General features: G+C 39.3%; 1 protein-coding gene across 4 annotated transcripts in view; it reads right to left on the minus strand.

Annotated features, from left to right (window-relative positions):
* smpd3 (sphingomyelin phosphodiesterase 3) overlaps positions 1-24949 on the minus strand; it is a 118364-nt gene that overhangs the window by 11588 nt on the left and 81827 nt on the right. For all 4 annotated transcript variants that reach the window (XR_009821321.1, XM_062022415.1, XM_062022414.1 and 1 more), the window contains 4 exons: positions 21902-22063; positions 12822-12911; positions 7864-7927; positions 5096-5264 (listed from right to left, as the gene is read on the minus strand). Coding sequence is in view for 3 of the 4 variants with exons in the window: in XM_062022415.1 (XP_061878399.1) it covers positions 5096-5264; positions 7864-7927; positions 12822-12911; positions 21902-22063 (485 nt within the window). In the remaining variant the exon portion in view is untranslated. The remainder of the gene's footprint in view (positions 1-5095; positions 5265-7863; positions 7928-12821; positions 12912-21901; positions 22064-24949) is intronic.

The following is a 24949-nucleotide window of genomic DNA, read 5'->3' on the forward strand; positions in this document are numbered from 1 at the left end:
ACGCGCTATTCGACGCTAGCCGCCGACCGCATCGATGATCGGGTGAAGTCCTTCGTCGCTCCGTCGATCGCTGGAACGCAGGTGAGCACGGGTGTTGATGAGCAGATGAGGGCTGGCTGGCGTAGGTGGATAGCTAATGTTTTTAGCATAGCTCTGTGAGGTCCCGTAGCTAAGTTAGCTTCAATGGCGTCATTAGCAACAGCATTGTTAAGCTTCGCCAGGCTGGAAAGCATTAACCATGTAGTTACAGGTCCATGGTTTAATAGTATTGTTGATTTTCTGTCTATCCTTCCAGTCAGGGGTTAATTCTTTTGTTTCAATCTGCAGTTAAGCCCGATGCTATCAAGTTAGCTCCGTAGCTAAAGTGTTTCGCCGATGTATTGTCGTGGAGATAAAAGTCACTGTGAATGTCCATTTTGCGTTCTCGACTCTCATTTTCAAGAGGATATAGTATCCGAGGTGGTTTAAAATACAAATCCGTGATCCACAATAGAAAAAGGAGAAAGTGTGGAATCCAATGAACCCTTGTACCTAAGTTACGGTCAGAGCAAAAAAAGATACGTCCTGCACTGCACTCTAGTCCTTCACTCTCACGTTCCTCATCCACAAATCTTTCATCCTGGCTCAAATTAATGGGGTAATCGTCGCTTTCTCGGTCCGAATCGCTCTCGCTGCTGGTGTAAACAATGGGGAAATGTGAGGAGCCGTTCAACCTGTGACGTCATGCTACTTCCGGTACAGACAAGGCTTTTTTATCAGCGACCAAAACTTTATTGTCGATGTTCTCTACTAAATCCTTTCAGCAAAAATATGGCAATATCGCGAAATGATCAAATATGACACATAGAATGGATCTGCTATCCCCGTTTAAATAAAAACATTTCATTTCAGTAGGCCTTTAACTTCATGTGAGTGATTATGATTGACGACACCTGTTGACTTCTCTGGGCCCATTTAAATAAGGCTCATGTGATGCAGTCATTAGACTCCGTTACAAACGCGACAATGGGAAAGTCAAAGGAACTCAGCACAGATCTGAAAAAACGAATCATTGACTTGAACAAGTCAGGAAAGTCGCTTGGAGCCATTTCAAAGCAGCTTAACTGCAGCTGTGCAGACAACTGTGCAACTGCGCAGACAATTGTTCGTAGGTATAAAGTGCATGGCACAGTTTTGTCACTGCCACGATCAGGAAGAAAGCTTGTGGATGGCTACCAAAAGCGCCTTATTGCAGTGAAACTTTCCAAGGGAAATGTAACAAAATATTAACATTGCTATATGTATACTTTTGAACCAGCAGATTTGGTCACATTTTCAGTAGACCCATAATAAATTCATAAAATAACCAAACTTCATGAATGTTTTTTGTGACAAACAAATATGTGCTCCAACCACTCTATCACAAAACAATAAGAGTTGTAGAAATTATTGGAAACTCAAGACAGCCATGACATTATGTTCTTTACAAGTGTATGTAAACTTTTGACCACGACTGTAGGTTTTAAAGGAATCATTTCACCATTGTATAATATTCTGCAAGTAATAGGATATTCCTGCCCTTCCAGTTTTTGTGTGTGCTTGTACAGTAAAGGCCTGATTTACTAAGATCCAAATACCAGGCGCTAAACAGCATGTGCAAAAAACAAAATAGCGCGGACTACTGTATGAGTAAGCGTGTTGCGTGTGATCTACTAACACTGTGTGTACAATTGAAAAGTGGTGCAGACCTGCCTATTTAAATGAGGATTTTGCATTCATACGGCGCTTTTACCACACCATTTTCTGCACATTCAGTTAACATGCACACATCTATAATCTGTAACACCCTTTCTGAAAAACGGCAACCCACAACTCACGAACATCGCAGGAGACTTTAGAAAAAAGTTGCTTGTAATATGCAGCCTTGGCAACAGTGCTGCTAGCTGTGAGGAAGTCTGTGATAACTCACAGCGATGTGGTTGGTAATAACTTTGGTCTTGTGGAGAGAGCGACCTGCTAGGACTTTCAAGCAAAACTTGGAAACATTTCTGCACTCTATTCCGTTCTGTTCTGTTCTGTTCTCCCAAATGACAACGCTTCTCACCCTTAATTTTAGACTTTAAATTATAAAGATATGTGACTGACAGATGACCAGTCCAGAAAGAAACCCTGCCTCTCGCAGAACGCAAGCTGGGATAGGCTCCATCTCAGGTGAGGACTAGACCAGAGCTGGGCAAATATTTTGACTTGGGGGCCACATTGAGAGAAAAAAATGAGTCCGGGGGCCAATGTGTATGTGTGTATAAATTATATATTTACATTTAGCTGTAAACATCTGCTGTACAGTATGTGTGTTTGGGTCCCTTTTTTCAGGAACACTAATACCAAAAGTCACAATGTCCGATAGAATTCTAAAAACATTATGACAGACCACCTGAAAAAAATAGAATGGAATTTTACAGTTTTTTACTGAACCAGACACCCAAAATGTACATGAAAATAAAGAAAGTGGGATTTACAATATAACTATGAACAATAAAAAACTGAATATTAACAACGTATGAACGTCGCTCCTCTTTTACTTCTCAGACCAGCTCCTCCATAGTTGTGGATCTTTTACAATCAAGCAAAACACCACAAAAATAAAAAACAGCAATTTATTGTCATGGCGCGGGCTCGAACCCACGTTTCCTCGGCACCTCTGCCGGCAGCGCGCTCAGACACGCCCCTGCTCGTGCTGAGCGCAGCACGCCCTTGCAGCGACAAGCCTGCAGACAATCACGAATCAACGCACCTAGACCTGATGAGAGGGAACGGCATAAAGACCAGCGGACCCGAGGAACCTTTGCCAGAACGTTGCTCATCTTCCCAGTAAGCATCACGTCTGGCATTCCCTCCCTTGTGCTTTGCTCGCCTTCTCTGTGCTCTCGCCGTGTCTCCCTTATTCATGTCCCTTGTGTCTTCCCCGTCTTCCGTGATCGTGTTTTGCCTCTCGACATCCATCCGGATCTCTGACTGCCTTCCTCGATCCTTGACTCCTGCTCGGACACGGACTACGCTGCCTCGCTCCTACCCTCGCCCCCTTGCCTGTTTACGGACTGCCTTTTCACCTTGCCCCCTTGATTCGACGAAGGATACATCCAACACTCACAGACAACAACTCCTGGTAACACTTACACAATTAATTCTACACATGGTCTACACCTATTGAGTAGCATACACACGCCACATACTCATCAAAGGTTTAAAGGCCTACTGAAACCCACTACTACCGACCACGCAGTCTGATAGTTTATATATCAATGATGAAATCTTAACATTGCAACACATGCCAATACGGCCGGGTTAACTTATAAAGTGCAATTTTAAAATTCCCGGGAAACTTCCGGTTGAAAACGTCTAGATATGATGACGTTTGTGCGTGACGTCAATGGTTGAAGCGGAAGTATTGGGACACATTGTATCCCAATACAAACAGCTCTGTTTTCATCGCAAAATTCCACAGTATTCTGGACATCTGTGTTGGTGAATCTTTTGCAATTTGTTTAATGAACAATGGAGACTGCAAAGAATAAAGCTGTAGGTGGGATCGGTGTATTAGCGGCTGGCTGCAGCAACACAACCAGGAGGACTTTGAGTTGGATAGCAGACGCGCTTCCCGACGCTAGCCGCCGACCGCAAGTGTTGATGAGCAGATGAGGGCTGGCGTAGGTGGATAGCTAATGTTTTTAGCATAGCTCTGCGAGGTCCCGTAGCTAAGTTAGCTTCAATGGCGTCATTAGCAACAGCATTGTTAAGCTTCGCCAGGCTGGGAGGGAATTAACCGTGTAGTTACATGTCCATGGTTTAATAGTATTGTTGATCTTCTGTCTATCCTTCCAGTCAGGGGCTTATTTCTTTTGTTTCTATCTGCAGTTAAGCCCGATGCTATCACGTTAGCTCCGTAGCTAAAGTGCTTCACCAATGTATTGTCGTGGAGATAAAAGTCACTGTGAATGTCCATTTTGCGTTCTCGACTCTCATTTTCAAGAGGATATAGTATCCGAGGTGGTTTAAAATACAAATCCGTGATCCACAATAGAAAAAGGAGAAAGTGTGGAATCCAATGAGACCTTGTACCTAAGTTACGGTCAGAGCGAAAAAAGAAAGTCCTGCACTGCACTTTAGTCCTTTACTCTCACGTTCCTCATCCACAAATCTTTCATCCTCGCTCAAATTAATGGGGTAATCGTCGCTTTCTCGTTCCGAATCGCTCTCACTGCTGGTGTAAACAATGGGGAAATGTGAGGAGCCTTTCAACCTGTGACGTCACGCTACTTCCGGTACAGGCAAGGCTTTTTTTTAATCAGCGACCAAAAGTTGCAAACTTTATCGTCGATGTTCTCTTCTAAATCCTTTCAGCAAAAATATGGCAATATTGCGAAATGATCAAGTATGACACATAGAATGGATCTGCTATCCCCGTTTAAATAAAAACATTTCATTTCAGTAGGCCTTTAAATAAACCTTGTAAAACGCAGTTCTGCCTTGGTTGTCGCCTCCTTCCCTTCTCAGTACATAACAATTATGAATGCAAAGTGTAATAAACACCAACAATATGATATATTATCACGTAAAAATCTGCTTCCGCATCTGTTTCTGACACACGCGTTTTGGGCTGGCTGCTCTGGAACCAATCCCACCCACTCATGTTTGTTCCTCGTCTGAGCTGCTGTGACATAGATTACCGTATTAACACGTATAACACCAAAAGTGCATATTTCGACCATTGAAATACTCTCTATAGTTCAAGACTTACGGTCATTTAAAAACAGCACTACACGTCATAATGGCGGCGTCAGTTTTGATGTTGAAGGTCTCCAAAAATGATGTCGAACGTCCGGTGGGCCGGATTGAAAATCATAACGGGCCGCATGTGGCCGCGGGCCGTATTTTGCCCAGTTCTGGACTACACAGATGGGAAGATACAATACATAAGTGCTCCAGATTCTGCCATAATGTGGCATCGAGTGACTGAGAGCAGAGTGAGACGAGGTGATTTGGGTTTTCAAATCCCAAAACAAAAGTTTTTTCCAAAGTGCTTTCGTTTGACCTCCATTTGCAGTACATAGCATACCAGTTTCCAGTCCTGTTGCAGACCCTCATCGCTGTACATGATGTAATCAATCCGCCGTCCGTTTCCTTTCAGTGGAATCTTCCGTCCTTTCTGGTTGCTGGGGTGACACTGGTTCTTACTGGTAGGAAACACCAGGTACTCCTTCCTGCCCTCCTCATTCTCCATCACTCTGACGAGACAGACATCACAGGTGTGGGTCGTGCTTTAACCGACTGTGAGGATCACAGCCCAAACAACAAAGAGTTTCATACCAGAAGTGATAATGTATTGCAGACGCATGTAATCTAAGTCAATGGACTCCTGCAAACATGACACACATGTTCTGGTCCTGTCCCTGTCTGAAAGCCTACTGGATTAATATTTTTAAACATCTCGCAGATGCACTAAATTTTAAGTTGCGCAAAATTGGCTATTTTTGGAATTCCACCAAACTATCAAAAAATTAAGCAGACTTTTAGGGATAGTATCACCTTTGCATCATTACTAGCTCGTAGAAGGATTTTATTGGAGTGGAAATCACAGTTTGCCCCCAAGGCCTCCCTATGGCTAAGAACCTCAATTTTTTCTTATATCTAGAGAAAATTAAATATAATCTGAGGGGTACACCAAACAATTTGACTTGACCTGGGGCTAGGCTCTATGATTAGTTACATAGCTAAATTAAAGACACTATAGGACAAATGTGACACTCACTGTTGACAATGAACCTTTCCACTTACCTAAATTATTTTTTCTTTTAGTCAGTTCGCTTGATTTTCTATCTGCTTGTGGTGAAAAGGAAGGCAGTACATTGTCACCCACTGTGACTGCAATGTAGGACGGGGCGGGGGGGTTCTTAAGTGGGGCTTTAAAATGTGCTAGCTTATGCTACTTTACATTGGATATGTCATATACATGCTATTTATTAGTGGTGATTTTACATGGGGATTTCAACAAACTGACTGGACAAATTTAAATTAATACATACTTGCAAATGATACTCAGAAGTGTAAGAAAACAAAGTATAACAACCGGACAGCACAGTTTTATTATAAGCTCACTGTTAAATGTGAAATGAAATTTTTTTTTTTATTATTAAAAAAAAATTAATTACTCCCACAAAAACACGCACAAGTACCAAGATTTGGTACCACTGTGTATCAATATCGATTACCAAGTACTGGGAATTGGTAAAAACGTGAAAGATACCCATCCCCATACATACATTATAAACAAATATGTAACACATACTGAGCTTCAGGCACGTGCACACATAGGGCCCTATGGGTGCTTGAGCACCTGCCCTTTTTTGCCTCGTCTTAAAAAGTGCCCTCTGCCTGTGTGTGTGTTTTTTTTCCTTTTTTTTCTTTTTCTTTAAACAACATTAATAAATTCCTGTCTGGGATGTAAAAAAACCAAAACAAAAAAAACAGCGGTACAAAAACGCCACATTTTCTTGTAATACCGGGTTGTTTGAGCCTGCCGCTTCTGCCAGAGAGAGAGAGAGAGGGCGAGTGAGTGAGTGAGTAAGTGAGAGGAGAGAGAGCCAACTGCGCCCCTGAGACGTGACAGTGGAGCAACTTGAACCTGTGAGTTATGTTATGGTCTAGTCGCCGTCCACTTATTCAGCATCTAATATGGGTAATATTTCAGAAAAACGCTGTATTATTCTATTATTCAATGTGTCAGCTTCTGTTTTTGCCGGACGTCGGAGCACGGCGCATCAATTGAGCACGGCACATCAAGTCCGCACAGAGCAGAGCGGATCGTGCGGGACAGGAAGTAGTGTACAAAACACAAAATAAAACGCCGGGTTAATTTTCAAAATAAAATGCACTGTGTTTACGGCGGATCATATTTTTCTCCCAGTAGAGTTTTAGATATAAAGTTTATTGTAACTTTGCTATTACTGTGTGGGTTAACAAAATAATAATAATAATAATGATAATAATGATAATAATAACAATAATAATAATAATAATAATGATAATGATAATAATAATAATAATTATTATTATTATTAATAATCATAATAATAATTTCAGCATTCTGGGGATATAAGATGTAGGTTATCTGTTAGGAATATTGCCATCTGTATTTAAACTTGATTCATGTTGATTAAGCCTGCAGCACAATGCCAAAAAAAGAAAGGATACAGCCCTCTACTGGCCCCTGGTCCATATTTTTGGCCCCGTATTGCGTTTCAGTTGTTTAGTCTGAGCATTAAGTGAGAAAGACCATAAGTTACAACTTGATGGTGTTTTCATCAAGTTAAGGGAAGAAGGACAGATTTTCACATTGAAGTTTTTTCCATTTGGGTATTTATTTTTGTATTTTTTTTCAAAGTTCATGTTGCACTGTTCAATGTTCAATATTAAAGTGCTTATCTTTAACAATAAATAGCCTAATAATTAACCAGTGTTTTGTTGCTTTTCATGTCTTCCAAGCCTATGATAATGTGAATTAACTCATTATGACCATAATTTGTTGACACAAAAGAAATGGCAACCACTTTTACCTACAAAGGACACACAGCTAAGTAGTTAGCTTCCTATTAGCAAATTTAATTTTACATTAATTTCCATATTGTGTAAAGGACAAAAAAAAAAATTCCTGCCCTTTTCTGACTTTGAGCCCCTGCCCCTCTATAATCATGTGCACGTCCCTGCTGGGCTTAATACCTAATTAGTACCTAGAGTCTGTAGATCCTGGCCATCATTAGAATAAGAATCATGACTCCGAGTCTCAGCCAATTAAATGTCTTCCAAAGGAAGAAAATAAATACTTACTTTTGTAAATTTTCCGGTGAGCTGACGTCATCATCATAAAGGCCACTGGGGTCCAGCAGTGTACCTGTGGAGTAGCAGTACAGAAATACATCATTACTTCCCTGCCATGCATCCTGCAAACAGTCATTAGGAAGCAATGTACAAGTAGTCTTGCAGTGTGTTTACTTTTGCAAAGCTGCACAGCCAATTAACACCTAAATGTCCTCCAATAAACACATAAGGTTGGTATTTTCTTGTGAAGTGAATTAATTAACTCATAGTATGTTCTACATATGGTGAATGTTTATATTCCCCTTGGAGAAAGCAAACCACCAAGTTTAATTAAATAGTGGTATTTCAGTTGGAGCACAAAAATAGATAAGGCCCCTTAGTTTGATATTCGCAGGTGGATTGGATCATTTCTCGTAGGAAAAGAGGGTCTAAATGGGACTTCGGAATGCAAAAGTGATAGCCCTATCCTTGAGAAGAGACTACCTGTCTAGCTCAACACCAACATTTGAGTTATGACTTTAAGCAGTTGTTTTCCCAGACACTACACGGGAACATCTCCTTACATGGTGAGGTTGTGCTGTCCTGACTTAGAACACACCCAGACAGAGAAAGAAGGAATATATAACTGATGGTTTGGCTTCTCCAGGAGAGGAGTCCTTGATATTTGACCTGACATCCTCCCAGGAACTGCAGTCCTGTGTAATGACGCTCGCTTGTAATAAAGCAACTTTTGGTTCAGTACAACGTCTGCGACGTCTCTTTTGATCCAGCCGCACTGCCGTGTTGCCCTTCTGCCCGGCAGAGGGCGACAAGAACAGCAATTCACTTCACTTGTATTTTAGTCAAGTCATATATAGGCTACAAGGAGCTCGCAGCTACGCAACAGCTAAGCACACAATTGCACACAAGCTAGACGTACGTAACAAGTGTCCTTAATTGAGCAATATTGCAGTTTACTACTTACTGTGTAATACTAAATAGGTTAGTTTTTTTCATACCTACCATCGCCCTCTGTTTGAATATTTTCACTTGATCAAACCTTTTCTAACATTCCACACTACAAAATAATAAAAGTATGAGTGATTCCTGCTAGTATCGTATTAGAGTAATACCGGTATCGGCCAATACTCAAGGCTCCAATATCGGTATCGTATTACAAGTGAAAACAATTGTGTCGGGAGATCCTTCGAGTGAAACAGGCTACTCTAACCTTCATTTTTCACTTGGTGCGAGTGCTTAACTTGTCTCCATTCAATATGGTGACATTATTTTTGGAGGGTAAAACAATTATCAATAGTGTTCATCATGTCGTTTTCAAATATAAGTTAAAGATTCCTGTCTGCAGACAAATACTTTTTTTTAAATAATGGGCCTGCGATAAGGTGGCCACTTGTCCAGAGTGTACCCCGCCTTCCGCTGGAATGCAGCTGGGATAGGCCCTAAATCCCCGCGACTCCGGGAGGGACAAGCAGTAGAAAATCAATGAATGGATGGAAGAATGTTGTACCTAAAAATGACGTCACAGGCCCAAAGGGTTAATCGCCCGTATGGATGCCAATATAGGCTTGTATCTGATGACTGTGTGTCAAAGAAAAGAAAAGCGAGAGTGAAATTAAACACGATTTGGTCCAAGCTGCTCAAACGTTGCAAGCATCATGAAGGATAAAGTTGAAAGAATCTGCACCTATTAAATGTAACACATTGTAATAGCAGTGGAAATATGAAGGACCTAGAGACTGTCTTTGAAAACACACACATTGTGGTAAATTATACCGTATACAATTTTCTTATATGATTGTGAGCTAGCATGTATTTGTATTTGGTCACAGAATCCTTTAGAGGATTATTCTACTAAGGTCAAAAGTGCACATGTCCATCACAAGCACTCCAGAGAGCGGTGGCTGTTGCCCCCAGGAAATTGGAAGCCTACAGTAATGCAAGTTTGGATTTTAGGAGGAAGTGTAAAGACATTAGCAACATCTGGTAGGAAGGCCTCACAAGTAGGAGTAGAGGATAGGGGTCGGAGGTCATTCGACTCAAACCGATCAGAGGAAATAGGTTAACCGGCCAAACAACAAGCTGGGCTTTTGTCCAGACTGACCGGCTCCAAGGCTAAAGTTATGAAGAGTGGGGGTCTTTGTGTAAAAGGTATGTAAGGACAGTTGTCCGAGAGTACAGCAGAAGAGTGATTATGTCCGTACTCTTTCTCCTGGAAGCTGCAGTTCTAGTCTGAGGCTCGCTGAAACAAATAAAGATTTTTGTTCGACGATTCCACGTTGGCGTCTTCTTGACCCATCACACAGTCACTCTGTCCTGGGAGAGTGACACGACCATTGAATATACAATACAAAGACTTCCCAAACACTTCCGCAGTCTCTTCTTTGTCTAAGACTGTGGCAAGCCCGCCGCTGCCCTCTTCAGCCTACACTGGGTAATTACAGTTCATTACAAAATATTCCCATCGCTAGACTACCGCCTCGTCACAAAGGCCCTCACCCTCAGAGCACTGAACATTGGCTTTTTAAAAACTACAAAAACACAGTCTCAGCTGGCACCACCCACATTGTGACCCACATAGTCTCTGAAATATTGCAGCTGCATCTTGCCCTTAGTAGGCACCCGTGCACAGCCGACCCAGGCAGCTATTCGTGGTGCAGGTAGGGCCCTCTGGCCCCACCAGCTGAGGGCGCCGTTTGGTCTCTTTTCCTGTTTTCAATATTGTGCATTGATGAGAAAATGGCAGCATGACTCATTACTTTGAAACACAAGTTGAGTACACTGGAAGTTAGCAATCAAAGACTAATGCTGCTAGTGTATTTAAATAGACTTTCTCTCCCGCACAAGACAATAACATTTGTTTCCTGTTCATTTAGAATACAGGCGTCAAACTCAAGGCCCGGGGGCCAGATCTGGCCCACGACATTATTTTATCTGGCCCGCAAACACCTGAAAATAATTTGTGTTGATAAAGTACTTAATATTTTCTCACTAAATGTAATTTATTTTTTTCATTTTGACAGAAAACATATATGTACTGCTTGAAATTGCATACCTTTTATTTTATATATATATATATATATATATATATATATATATATATATATATATATATATATATATATATATATATATATATATATATATATATATATATATATATATATATATATATATATATATATATATATATATATATTTGTTTTTTTTTGCATACCTTTTAAACTTTAATAGTATCCAATATTGCAACAAATATTAAAGTGTATTATCATAATTTCCAAACATTTTTTGTCTAAATAAAAATAAATACTTAAATATCTGCTTAACTTATGATTTAACAGCAAACTACCCATCAAATTAATAAAAATGACAATAAATTTAACGTTGTTCTTTAAAATTCTATTGACTGAGCTGCCATATTTTTACTTTAAAATCTTGTTTTTAACTGTGTGTTACTTTAAATGGAAAGACGGTGCACTTGTTTTTAGGGTAGAAAAACTGGCTGCTAAGTTGCCAGAGTAAAAAAGTAACTGTTTTTCCATTAACAATATAATGTTGTAAAAACAAATTTAACACAAAAAATGTTATATTTTACTGTAAAATGTTGTAAATGTAAAGTTTTTACTGTAAAATCGACAGTCTACTTAAGACAATTTATATAATTAATAATGATATCCAGAGGCAAATTCATACATTATTCGCTGTTACAAGCGATGAGAGCCACAACTGCAATTTGGCCCTCAATGAAAACCAGTTTGACATCCCTGATCTAGATCATATGTTCTTTGCATAAACTTGATGAAATATGATAATCCCCCTTTCTCTCTTTCATTTGCCTCCATTCTCTAATTTATAACATACTTCAAAAGACGAAAGGCAGACCAAATCTAGTCTGCATCAATTAGAAATGAAATAATTGTGGTGCAAAATGCTTATTTAATATGTCAGTTTAAAGTCTGCTTTGCGTAGACATCAGACTGTTAATGAACAATATACGAACAATATACATTGAATTGAAAGATATTTCATGGTAATCTTTTACTGATACACACACACATTCTTGTATTTGTTATTTGTATTTGTCCATCCATCCATCCATTTTCTACCGCTTATTCCCTTCGGGGTCGCGGGGGGCGCTGGAGCCTATCTCAGCTACAATCGGTATTGTTTTTTAAAAGTTTAACTTGAGAACTCTGAAAAATGCCTACCTCTTTAGGACCACCCTTTCTAGATATATAAAGATTTGTATTTACAACATTAATAATATATACAAACTATGCAAATATAAAAAAGGTAAGCTTTTAGTAAAACATTTTTTGTTTTGATTTTTTTTGTTTATAATTGGTTTTTAATCTTCATTATTTACTTCAAGTTATTACAGTATGTGTCTATATACATATTTATTTTAGTTTTTTTAATTAATTATGGCCAAAGAGGTTGCCTTTCAATTCCTTACACACACTTGTTATTACATATGTTGGCCAGAGAGGGAGAACTTCAATTTTTTACACACACTTGTTATTTCATATGTTGACCAGAAGGGGAGCATTTTTAAAAACGACACACAGTCAATTTGAAAAATCCCTCCTTTTTGGGACCTCCTTAATTTTGATAGATTTCACCACCGGGGGTGCAAATGAGACATTCTCTCTTAGATGCAATGCTTTTCCGTATTGGGAACATGATTTTGGTCCTAACTTGTTCACCGGTCCTCATATGGAAGGTACTTTTCCTTGTTGATGTCTCAAGAAGGGTAGAAATAAAAGAACACACACACACACACACACACACACACACACACACACACACACACACACACACACACACACACACACACACACACACACACACACACACACACACACACACACACACACACACACACACACACACACACACACACACACACACACACACACACACACACACATAGATACATACAGTGGTTGTGTTGTGTTGTGTGTTGTTACCCAGAGCCCAAGGTTTGTCTTCTCCTGGTCCCTGGCGACACGGGTCCTTGTATAAAGTAAAAACTGCATGCTGCTGTTCCAGCTTGTCCTCTGGGGAAAAATAAAACATACAATATTTTTCTATCAATCATATAATTAAAAAAAATCTGTATATGCCTACAGAAATTGTTTTATTTAATACAATACTAGAGATGAACTTTCTAACTTCTAATACAATACCAATATTGGAGCCTTGACTATTGACCGATACTAATATTGATCTAATACAAACAATATCAGCAGGAGAAAAGGTTTGATTAAGTGAAATTAGACAAAGAGAGAGAAATGGTAGGTATGAAAAACACTAACCTATTTATTGTCTGAAATAGAACTATGCTTTTTTTTAAATGGAGTTGAGTGGTATTTTGTTTTGGTGACATGTAAGGGCCACAAAAATGAATGAAGTTCAGTTCATGATGGAGTAAGTTGAAAGATGCGGACATGTTTCTTAATGGATATTTTCTAATAATCTTCTGCCTTGAAGACTTTCTACGTATAAATAATATGTAACTATAATTATTTGATACTTATATTGAAAAATGTGCTGTTTTAGACTGCAATATTGTTTAATTAAGGACACTCAATATGTATGTCTAGTTTTTCCACTCTACTGGTATTTTAAACTATAAATATTTTTAGACTGACTTGAACATTTGATACTGAAAAATAAAATGAAATAAACTTAAAGACTAATAATACATTCAAATTGATCAGCAACATTAACTGAGGAACGAACAAAACAAAAATGAATAAAACAATTGTGCTGATTTTTGTTTTGTTTTTTTGGACAAAATAAGTTAAGTCAGGAAATGGCTACAATTTGTCGTGCACAGCTTTTCAAAGCAGGATTTGAAGCGTGATACTGATAAAGCATGTTCCCCGGAATCACTATGCTAGCCAATCAGTGACAGGTGAGTGAGCCAGTGCTCAGACTGAAGACGTGGAAAAAAGGAGGGAAACAGGAAATGAGAGTGCTGGACAAGAAATGCAATAAAACAACAGAAACTCATAATAATTGTCATTAGGGATCATGACAATATAATCTAATGGAAAACATGGTTACAGTTGAAAATCACACACTTGGTTAACACCTAAATGCACCATACGAATGCAGCTGGGATAGGCTCTAGCCACCCCTGCGACACCGAGAGGGACAAGCGGTAGAAAATGGATGGATGGATGGTAGTGGCGTACGATTCTTAAAGCAGTGCTTTTCACCACTGTGACGTGGCACACCAGTGTGCTGTGAGAGATTGTCATGTGTGCCGTGGGAATTTTGCCCATTGCATCGGATCGGTGAAAAAAACTCAGTTAATGCAAAAAATAAAATAAAAATGTAAGAATGTGTTAATAGTGCAGTTCAGTAATCTTCCACTAGACAGCAGCAGGTACTTAAAGACCCTTGTTAGTCACAATTTTGTTAGTGTTTTTAGAACCAGTGAGGTGATGGAAAGATGGATAAATATCTGTAAAAACTAAAAAGCATCTGCATTTCTTTGAAGGGAATATCAAATCTTGTTTTCTTAGTTTTCGCCTCTTGTCTACATGTAAACCTACTTTCATCCTTAAAAATAACTTGTTAAAATACAAGCAAGGAAAAAGGGGCCTGCAGCCCTGAAATAATTTCACTACGGCTGAAGAGCTGACAGCGATAATTGGAAGATGAATTTCACTTTTATTCCTAGGAACAAAATACCAGATAATGGATATGTGAAGTGAAATACAAAACCCAAAACCAGTGAAGTCGGCACGTTGTGTAAATGGTAAATACAAACAGAATACAATGATTTGCAAATCCTTTTCAACTTGTATTCAGTTGAATAGACTGCAAAGTAATGTTCGAAGTAATGTTCGAAGTGAGAAACTTTTTTTTTTTTTTTGCAAATAATCATTAACTTAGAATTCAGTGGCAGCAATACATTGCAAAAAAGTTGGCACAGGGGCATTTTTAACACTGTGTTACATGGCCTTTCCTTTTAACAACACTCCGTTAACGTTTGGGAACTGAGGAGACCAATTTTGAAGCTTTTCAGGTGGAATTCTTTCCCATTCTTGCTTGAAGTATAGTTTAAGTTGCTCAACAGTCCGGGGTCTCCGTTGTGGTATTTTAGGCTTCATATTGTGCCACACATTTACAAACCCCGTTTCCATATGAGTTGGGAAATTGTGTTAGATGTAAATATAAACGGAATACAAAGATTTGCAAATCATTTTCAACCCATATTCAGTTGAATATGCTACAAAGACAACGTATTTGATGTTCAAACTGATAAACATTTTTTTTTGCAAATAATCATTAACTTTAGAATTTGATGCCAGCAACACGTGACAAAGAAGTTGGGAAAGGAATTTAGGGATTTCACCATCTACGGTCCGTAATATCATCAAAGGGTTCAGAGAATCTGGAGAAATCACTGCACGTAAGCAGCTAAGCCTTTGATCCCTCAAGCTGTACTGCATCAACAAGCGACATCAGTGTGTAAAGGATATCACCACATGGGCTCAGGAACACTTCAGAAACCCACTGTCAGTAACTACAGTTGGTCGCTACATCTGTAACTGCAAGTTAAAACTCTCCTATGCAAGGCGAAAACCGTTTATCAACAACACCCAGAAACGCCGTCGGCTTCGCTGGGCCTGAGCTCATCTAAGATGGACTGATACAAAGTGGAAAAGTGTTCTGTGGTCTGATGAGTCCACATTTCAAATTGTTTTTGGAAACTGTGGACGTCGTGTCCTCCGAACCAAAGAGGAAAAGAACCATCCGGATTGTTATAGGCACAAAGTTGAAAAGCCAGCATCTGTGAAGGTATGGGGGTGTATTAGTGCCCAAGACATGGGTAACTTACACATCTGTGAAGGAGCCATTAATGCTGAAAGGTACATACAGGTTTTGGAGCAACATATGTTGCCATCCAAGCAACGTTACCATGGACGCCCCTGCTTATTTCAGCAAGACAATGTCAAGCCACGTGTTACATCAATGTGGCTTCATAGTAAAAGAGTGCGGGTACTAGACTGGCCTGCCTGTAGTCCAGACCTGTCTCCCATTGAAAATGTGTGGTGCATTATGAAGCCTAAAATACCACAATGGAGACCCCCGGACTGTTGAACAACTTAAGCTGTACATCAAGCAAGAATGGGAAATAATTCCACCTGAGAAGCTTAAAAAATGTGTCTCCTCAGTTCCCAAACGTTTAGTGAGTGTTGTTAAAAGGAAAGGCCATGTAACACAGTGGTGAACATGCCCTTTCCCAACTACTTTGGCACGTGTTGCAGCCATGAAATTCTAAGTTAATTATTATTTGCAAAAAAAAATAAAGTTTATGAGTTTGAACATCAAATATCTTGTCTTTGTAGTGCATTCAATTGAATATGGGTTGAAAAGGATTTGCAAATCATTGTATTCCGTTTATATTTACATCTAACACAATTTCCCAACTCATATGGAAACGGGGTTTGTACAATGGGAGACAGGTCTGGACTACAGGCAGGCCAGTCTAGTACCCGCACTCTTTTACTATGAAGCCACGCTTTTGTCCCACTGAAATAAGCAGAGATAATGAGCAAGACGGCAGTGAGTTGGAGGTGCTTCTTGCGGGAGTGTAAAATGTACTCTATTCTACTATTGCTGCAAGTTAGTGCAGCAGTGTATGTGCCGGGAACAAGGTGTTGTGTAGTATTTCACACTTTTTATTAGGCGGGTGTGCAGTTGTGCAAGTTGTGTTTTGATGCCACGCAAAAGCGGCGCGATGGAGTGATGTCAGACGGCGACTGGACACCTGTCAGCCGAAACTATCTTGCTTCTGAGCAACATTATGGATTATGGAGCTTTAAATATTATATTATGGATCATTATATTATTTACATTTTTCACTTTTTTGAGTGGATTAATATTGGCCGTGGATTGCTAGATTGCTTGACACTGGACTTTGAAGGTATTTTGAGGAGGAAATATTGTTGTCCATCCATCCATTTTCTACCGCTTGTCCCTTTTGGGGTCGCGGGGGATGCTGGAGCCTATCTCAGCTGCATTCGGGCGGAAGGCGAGGTACACCCTGGACAAGTCGCCACCTCATCACAGGGCCAACACAGATAGACAGACAACATTCACACTCACATTCACAAACTAGGGCCCATTTAGTGTTGCCAATCAACCTATCCCCAGGTGCATGTCTTTGGAGGAAGCCGGAGTACCCGGAGGGAACCCACGCAGACACGGGGAGAACATGCAAAAGGTAGACATTTTTGTGTGGTGTTGCTTCCTTATTTGTGATTAATCTAGGCCAGGGGTTGGCAACCCAAAATGTTGAAAGAGCCAAATTGGACAAAAAATACAAAAAACAAATCTGTCTGGAGCCGCAAAAAATTAAAAGCTTTAGAGTGTCCGCCCTGAGATCGGTAGGTTGGAGTTCAAATCCCAGCCGAGTCATACCAAAGACTATAAAAATGGGACCCATAACCTCCCTGCTTGGCACTCAGCATCAAGGGTGGAGTTGGGGGTTAAATCACCAAAATGATTCCCGGGCGCGGCGCCGCTGCTGCCCACTGCTCCCCAAGGGGATGGGTCAAATGCAGAGGACAAATTTCACCACATCTAGTGTGTGTGTGACAATCATTGGTACTTTAATCTTTAATCTTAATCTTAATGAAGTCAACACATGATGTATGTGTCTATATTAGCTATATTAGCCTACTATCAAAATGACTATGTGTTGCAGGCTGACACAAATCTTTGTTGACTGAAATGTTGAAATGTAATATTTATTCTACACATTTTTACAACGTTGGAAAACATTAGTAAAACGCAGGCTTCTCAGAGGGTGAGATAACTCCTCTAAATTACTGTCTTAGAATGGCCAAATGTATATATGTGTGTGTCCAAGTTGAAGGAAACGGCAGGCTGTCTTCTTCTAATGGATTTATAACAATCTATGTAAGCTGGGTTACGTTTGCTGTGGTCTGGAACAACATGGCACACAAACCACTATCAGAAATGCAGGCAATATTACATAGAGATAATATGTCATGAGAAATGCAGATATAAATGAAATACACAGAGGACATAGGAAATTAAATGAGGCATAATGATGCAATATGTACATACAGCTAGCGTAAATAGCATGTTAGCATCGATTAGCTTGCAGTCATGCACTGACCAAATATGCCTGATTAGCACTCCACACAAGTCAACATCAACAAAGCTCACCTTTGTGCATTCACGCACAGCATAAAAAGATTGGTGGACAAAATGAGACAAAAAAAGAGTGGCAAAAAACACGTCTTTCTCTGGCAACATTGAAGAAAGTTATACATGTAAAGAAACTAGGGTGAGTTCAAGGACCGCCAAAATTAGTAGGACAATATAGCGCTTGCCAAATACTCTCATCAGAGAATCATGTTTAGTATAAACTGTGGGATTTCTAACAATTAGGGAGGTTTGTGTCATGTTGTCCTCCAACAGAAACCCCATTAAAATAAAAATATATTTTCCCCCCATCTTTTTCTATTGTCATACATTTTTTTTAAAAAGCTCCAAGGAGCCACTAGGGCGGCGCTAAAGAGCCGCATGTTGCAGACCCCCGTTCTCGGCTGATTATCAATCCTTTAGTGCTGGGCGATATGGAAAAAAAAAATAAAAAAAAATCATCCGATCTTTATTAATATTCTATTTTTTTGCATTGTTTTCAACCTGCCAGTTTTATAGCATGTGCACTAAAAACTAAATAAAATAAAGATTATTTCAACGTTTTATTAACATTCTAAGTGAATAAAAAAGGGAATTAAATAAGAAAAAGCACAATTAAAATGTCCCAATAAATTTGAGTTTGCATGTTTCCAAGTAAAAGAAAGATGAAACAGTTATTATTATTTCAACACTGGTGGTTCCACTATTAGAAGCTGTGAAGTTATCATCAACTTTTTCACACAGCTTTATGGCGACAAGTAGTCAACATATTTGCAAAAAAAAACACATCACCTGACATGTAGAAGTCATTTGGGAAATGTTCGTCTCTGTATTTTGGATTTAGTTTGGTAGTTTGAGGTGGCCGTGTGCCAAGGAGGCATGGCATGGCACAGAAATGGCCCCAGAAGGGGGCACCGTGAAGGGCTGTATATAGAGAACTGGCCCCTGGCTGGCCCGGCTCCATGGAGGTGAATGTTTGTGTGAGACCCAAAGTAATAGCGTTGATGGACAATACAGGGTTTGTTATTTAATAGGAAATATTAATGATCTCTGCTCTCTGTTGATGATCACAAAAAAAATATATTATTCATCCAGCCATCCATTTTCTACCGCTAAATACAATGTATTAGTATAAAATGGGTTAAAATCATTCTCATTATGTTTAACTACATTAAATTATTAATTTTCAAATCATGTTACAGGTTACAAAAGCTCCTTTTGGCTGCTGACTGATGACGTAACGTCGTATAGAGAAGAGCGTGGATGACCTAGAATAAAATCTTTTAAAAAAATGATTTCTTAAAATAGTTTTGAAATAAAAATATAAAAATAAGATTTTTTGGTCTTGAATCGATTCTTGAAAGTTTTAAATTGATTTACAATCCAAATAAATAAGTATCACAATTCAGTTGTGAACCACTAATGCAGGCCTGGGCAATTATTTTGACTCAGGGGCCCAAATTTAGAGAAAAAAATGTGTCTGGGGTCCGGTATATTTAATGTCAGGAACACTAATACAAAACCTCACAATAATGTCTGATTGAATGCTAAAAACGTTATGACAGACCGCCTTAAAAAACGGAGTGGAATTTGAAATTTTTTTACTGAATGAGACACCCAGAATGTACATGAAAATAAAGAATGTGAGATTTACAATATTAACTATTAACGATATTTTTTAAAAATTGTATTACATTTTTTTTTGTCATAAAGAAATACAATCATGTGTGCTTACGGACTGTATCCCTGCAGACTGTATTGATCTATATTGATATATAATGTAGGAACCAGAAATATTAATAACAGAAAGAAACAACCCTTTTGTGCGAATGAGTGTGAATGAGTTTAAATGGGGGAGGGAGGTTTTTGCTTCTCTTTCTTCCCCTCCATTTTTCTGCGTTCTTTCGTATGTCAAGTTATCATTACGTATATGTATTGTTGCATTTGAACAACTGTATTGTTGATAATAAAGGTAAAGTATTGGTATTGTTCATTATCAATAGCGCTATCTCTATTGGTATTTGTATTGCTCCATTTGTAGGGTAATAATGCTCGTCATTTCTGTATTATTTTTTATTTTCGCTAACTGCTTATTTGCTATTACTTTTACCATCATATTTGTACATGTCGTATTTGCTGATGTTGCTCTGTTGTTGTTGTTGTTGTTGTGTTTGCTGTTGTTGTTTTTGTCTCTCTGTCTAATCCCCCTCTTGTCCCCACAATTTCCCCCTCCGTCTTCCTTTTTTTCTCTTTCTATCTCCTCCTGCTCCGGCCCGGCTGCACCAAATGATAATATAAATACATTTAATAAAGTCAAATACAAATAAGGCAACAAGAGAAGTATCCTACACTTCTCTTTTGTAAAGTAAATCTGAACAGCAGATATGGGCATCTACATCAACTATATGATTTGCCTGAGAAGCTGGACAGGACAAAAATAAAAAACAAAAAATAAAAAAGTTTTGAAATTAAAATAAGATTTTTTGGTCTTGAATCAATTCTTGAAAGTTTTAAATTGATTTACAATCCAAATAAATAAGTATCACAATTCAGTTGTGAACCACTAATGCAGGCCTGGGCAATTATTTTGACTCAGGGGCCCAAATTTTGAGAAAAAAATGTGTCTGGGGGCCGGTATATTTCTTGTCAGGAACACTAATACAAAACCTCACAATAATGTCTGATTGAATGCTAAAAAAGGTATGACAGACCGCCTTAAAAAACAGAATGGAATTTTTAAATTGTTTTACTGAATGAGACACCCAGAATGTACATGAAAATAAAGAATGTGAGATTTACAATATTAACTATTAACAATTTTTTTTTAAATTTAATTTAAATTTTTTTTGTCATAAAGAAATAAAATCATGTGTGCTTACGGACTGTATCCCTGCAGACTGTATTGATCTATATTGATATATAATGTAGGAACCAGAAATATTAACAGAAAGAAACAACCCTTTTGTGCTAATGAGTGTGAATGAGTGTAAATGGGGGAGGGAGGTTTTTTGGGTTTGTGTACTAATTGTAAGTGTATCTTGTGTGTTTTATGTTGATTTAATAAAAAAATAAAAAATAAAAATATTTTTATTTTTTATTTTTTTTTATTTCTTGTGCGGCCCGGTACCAATCGATCCACGGACCGATACCGGGCAGCGGCCCGTGGTTGGGGACCACTGACTTAGATTACCATAGTAACTAATTAGATTACCATAACAACTAGTATATCATGCAAAAGCGCAAATTCCAACCATTGAAATACTTTGTATAGTTCAAGAGTTATGGTAATTTGAAAACATCACTGCACATCATAATGGCAGCTACAGTTTCCATATTAAAGATCTAAAAAAAGCTATTTGGGAATGTCCGGCAGGCCAGATTGAAAAGCTTAACGGGCTAAAAGCGGCCCCCGGGCCTTAATTTGCCCAGGTCTGCACTAATGGATACTATGGATATATTTACGCCCACCCCACATACATAACCAAGGCTGGAAGCCATGTTCCTTAGCAACTAGTGACTGTGACTGACCAGTCAGCTACCCACTCTGACTGTGAGGACCCCTGATAACATATCATATCATATCATCCCTAAACAAAAATAAAAACACAATTCTGGGCCCCTTAATGGCACTTATGCTTGTGACGTCACTTCTTCCTGGATTGTTACAAACCTTACAAAAAGCTGGAGGATATGTGAACTGCTCGTCTTTGGATAACACGTCTCCCATTTGTCAAAAATATTTACATAAGCTTTAGATGTTTTCTCTGTCGTCCTCATGTCCATCAATTTCTTATAAATAAAAGTGTGGTTCGAAGTTGAGACAAACATATGATGATTTGTTGTCTGATCATACCTGAAGAGCAATTGTCGAAGTTGAGGTCTCCCAGAAGGACGTCAAAGGCCACGAGGTCTTCTAGCGCTTTCTGTCCTTCCGTGAGTTGTGACGAAGCTTGGCGAAACTCCTCTCCCCATCGGAGCAACCAATCCAGCTGCTCACATCTCACAGCGGCGTCACCTGGGAGCAGACACAACTTTGTGATGTCATAACAGTGTTAGGGATGGGCGATTCGGCCTAAAATCTACATTACGATATCAATTATTTCCTCATTTCTTTTTATTACATACACTATTTTGAGCAAAATAAAGTCAATACGGCAACATAAATAAACATAAACAATAAATACTATTGGCTCTGATTTTCTTGAAAAAAACGACCAAAAAACAACAATTTTGTGATAACAAAAAATATTGATCTAATCAGTGTAGTCTCGACTAGAGATGTCCGGTAATATCGGCCGATAAATGCTTTAAAATGTAATATCGGAAATTATCGGTATCGGTTTCAAAAAGTAAAATTAATTACTTTTTAAAATGCTGCTGTACAGAACGGTACACATCCGGTAAAACACGGACGTAGGGCATACTTGCCTACCGTGCCGATTTTCACGGGAGACTCCCGAATTCCCGAAAATCTCCCGGGGCAATCATTCTCCCGAATTTCTCCTGATTTCCACCCAGACAACAATATTGGGGGCGTGCCTTAAAGCACTGGTACCCAACCAACCGGGCCGCGCAAGAAATAATAAAAAAAAATAAAAAAATAAAAAATGTTTTATTAAATCAACATAAAAAACACAATTTATACAATATATATCAAAATAGATCAATACAGTCTGCAGGGATACAGTCCGTAAGCACACATGATTGTATTTCTTTATGGAAAAAAAAAATTAAAAAAAAATCCCTCCACCCCGGTCCGTGGGACAAATTTTCAAGCGTTGACCGGTCCCCAGCTACAAAAAGGTTGGGGACCACTGCCTTAAAGGCACTGCCTTTAGCGTCCTCTACAACCTGTCGTCACGTCCGCTTTTCCTCCATCAAACAGCGTGCCGGCCTAGTCACATAATATATGCGGCTTTTACACACACATAAGTGAATGCAAGGCATACTTGGTCAACAGCCATACAGGTCACACTGAGGGTGACCGTATAAACAACTTTAACACTGTTACAAATATGCGCCACACTGTGAACCCACACCAAACAAGAATGACAAACACATTTCGGGAGAACATCCGCACCGTAACACAACATAAAAACAACAGAACAAATACCCAGAACCCCTTGCAGCACTAACTCTTCCGGGACGCTACAATATACACCCCTGCTACCACCAAACCCCGCCACCCCCCAACCCCAACCCCAACCTCAAACCCCCCCCATCTCCCGAATTCGGAGGTCTCAAGGTTGGCAAGTATGCTCTAGTATACTCTGGACTGAAGCTGTGTGCCTTCATTGTTTTTGTAGCTGTTGTTTTGAGGCAAGTTTAAAAATTTAAAAAAAATAATGCACTTTGTGAAAGTCAAAGTATAGTATTTCCCATAGTTGTAGTGGGTATTAGGATTATCTCAGGGAGAGCATGTCCCAAATTCCAAACTGCTGTTTTGAGGCATGTTAAAAAAAATTATGCACTTTGTGACTGCAATAATAAATATGGCAGTGCCATGTTGGCACTTTTTTCCATAACTGGAGTTGAAGTTGTTCTCTTATTTTGGAAAACCTCGTTTTTGACTGATTGATTGAAACTTGTATTAGTAGATTGCACAGTACAGTACATATTTCGTACAGTTGACCACTAAATGGTAACACCCGAATAAGTTTTTCAACTTGTTTAAGTCGGGGTCCACGTTAATCAATTCATGGTAAAGTTACATTGTTTAATGCATCCAGCGGGGCATCACAACAAAATTAGGCATAATAATGTGTTAATTCCACAACCGTATATATCGGTATCGGTTGATATCAAAATCGGTAATTAAGAGTTGGACAATATCGGAATATCGTATATCGGCAAAAAAGCCATTATCGGACATCTCTAGTCTCGACCATATACTGATACTAAACTTGGTATCGTTACTGTCAATATTTGTATCGGTCTGCCCACCCGTAGCGGTTATTATAGCTTTTTCTATCCTCCTATGGTGTAAGGCTGAAACGACGCGTCGACATAGTCGACGTCATCGGTTACGTAAATACGTCGACGCCGTTTTTGTGCGTCGACGCGTCGCATATTTACGTCACACTACCGTCATGGCGGAGCGCAAAGCAGACTGTGCGAGCGAGGGGGAAAAAATCACGCCAAAAGTGGTCAAAAGTGTGGGAGTATTTCAATACACGGCCTAATAATGTTGTTGTATGCACACTGTGTCGAGCGGAAATGGCCTATCATAGCAGCACAACGGCTATGAACGAACATTTGAAAAGAAAACCATTAACTAGTCAATCGTCCGCGCGAGCATACGTTGTCATCATTACACAAAAACATGAATGTGTCATTTGTATCTGCTAGGGGTGTAACGGTACGTGTTTTGTATTGAACCGTTTCGGTACGGGGGTGTACCGAACGAGTTTCTAAGCTAAAGCTAACTTTAGCTGCTAAAGTGTTAACAAGCTGCTTTGCTCCTTCTGCGGCTACCTCTGTCTCAGCACGCAGCATTGTCCCACCCACACAACCATCTGATTGGTACACACAAAGCGTTATACAAAGCGTTATCAGCCAATCAGCAGTGTGTATTCAGAGCGCATGTAGTCAGCGCTTCAGCGTGGAGCAGATAGGTGTTTAGCAGGTGAGCATCAGGCAGCGGACTCTCCCCAAATGATAATAAACACCTCCCAGTCAACTACTAGTAACATCACTATGAGCCCGTTGACCTTCTAGAAGTATAAACTGGAGCTCAGCTCACTCGCAGTCCTGGCTTGAGGTGAAGGCTAATTACCTCTCAGTTCCAGCCACATCGACCCCTTCTGAGCGCCTATTTTCAGCTGTGGGAATATTGTAAACAAGAAAAGAACCAGAGCATGTAGACATGCTAACCTTTCTTCATTACAACTGTTAGTCACTC

Source organism: Entelurus aequoreus, linkage group LG16 (genome assembly GCF_033978785.1).
Source record: "Entelurus aequoreus isolate RoL-2023_Sb linkage group LG16, RoL_Eaeq_v1.1, whole genome shotgun sequence".
Classification (NCBI taxonomy): domain Eukaryota; kingdom Metazoa; phylum Chordata; class Actinopteri; order Syngnathiformes; family Syngnathidae; genus Entelurus; species Entelurus aequoreus.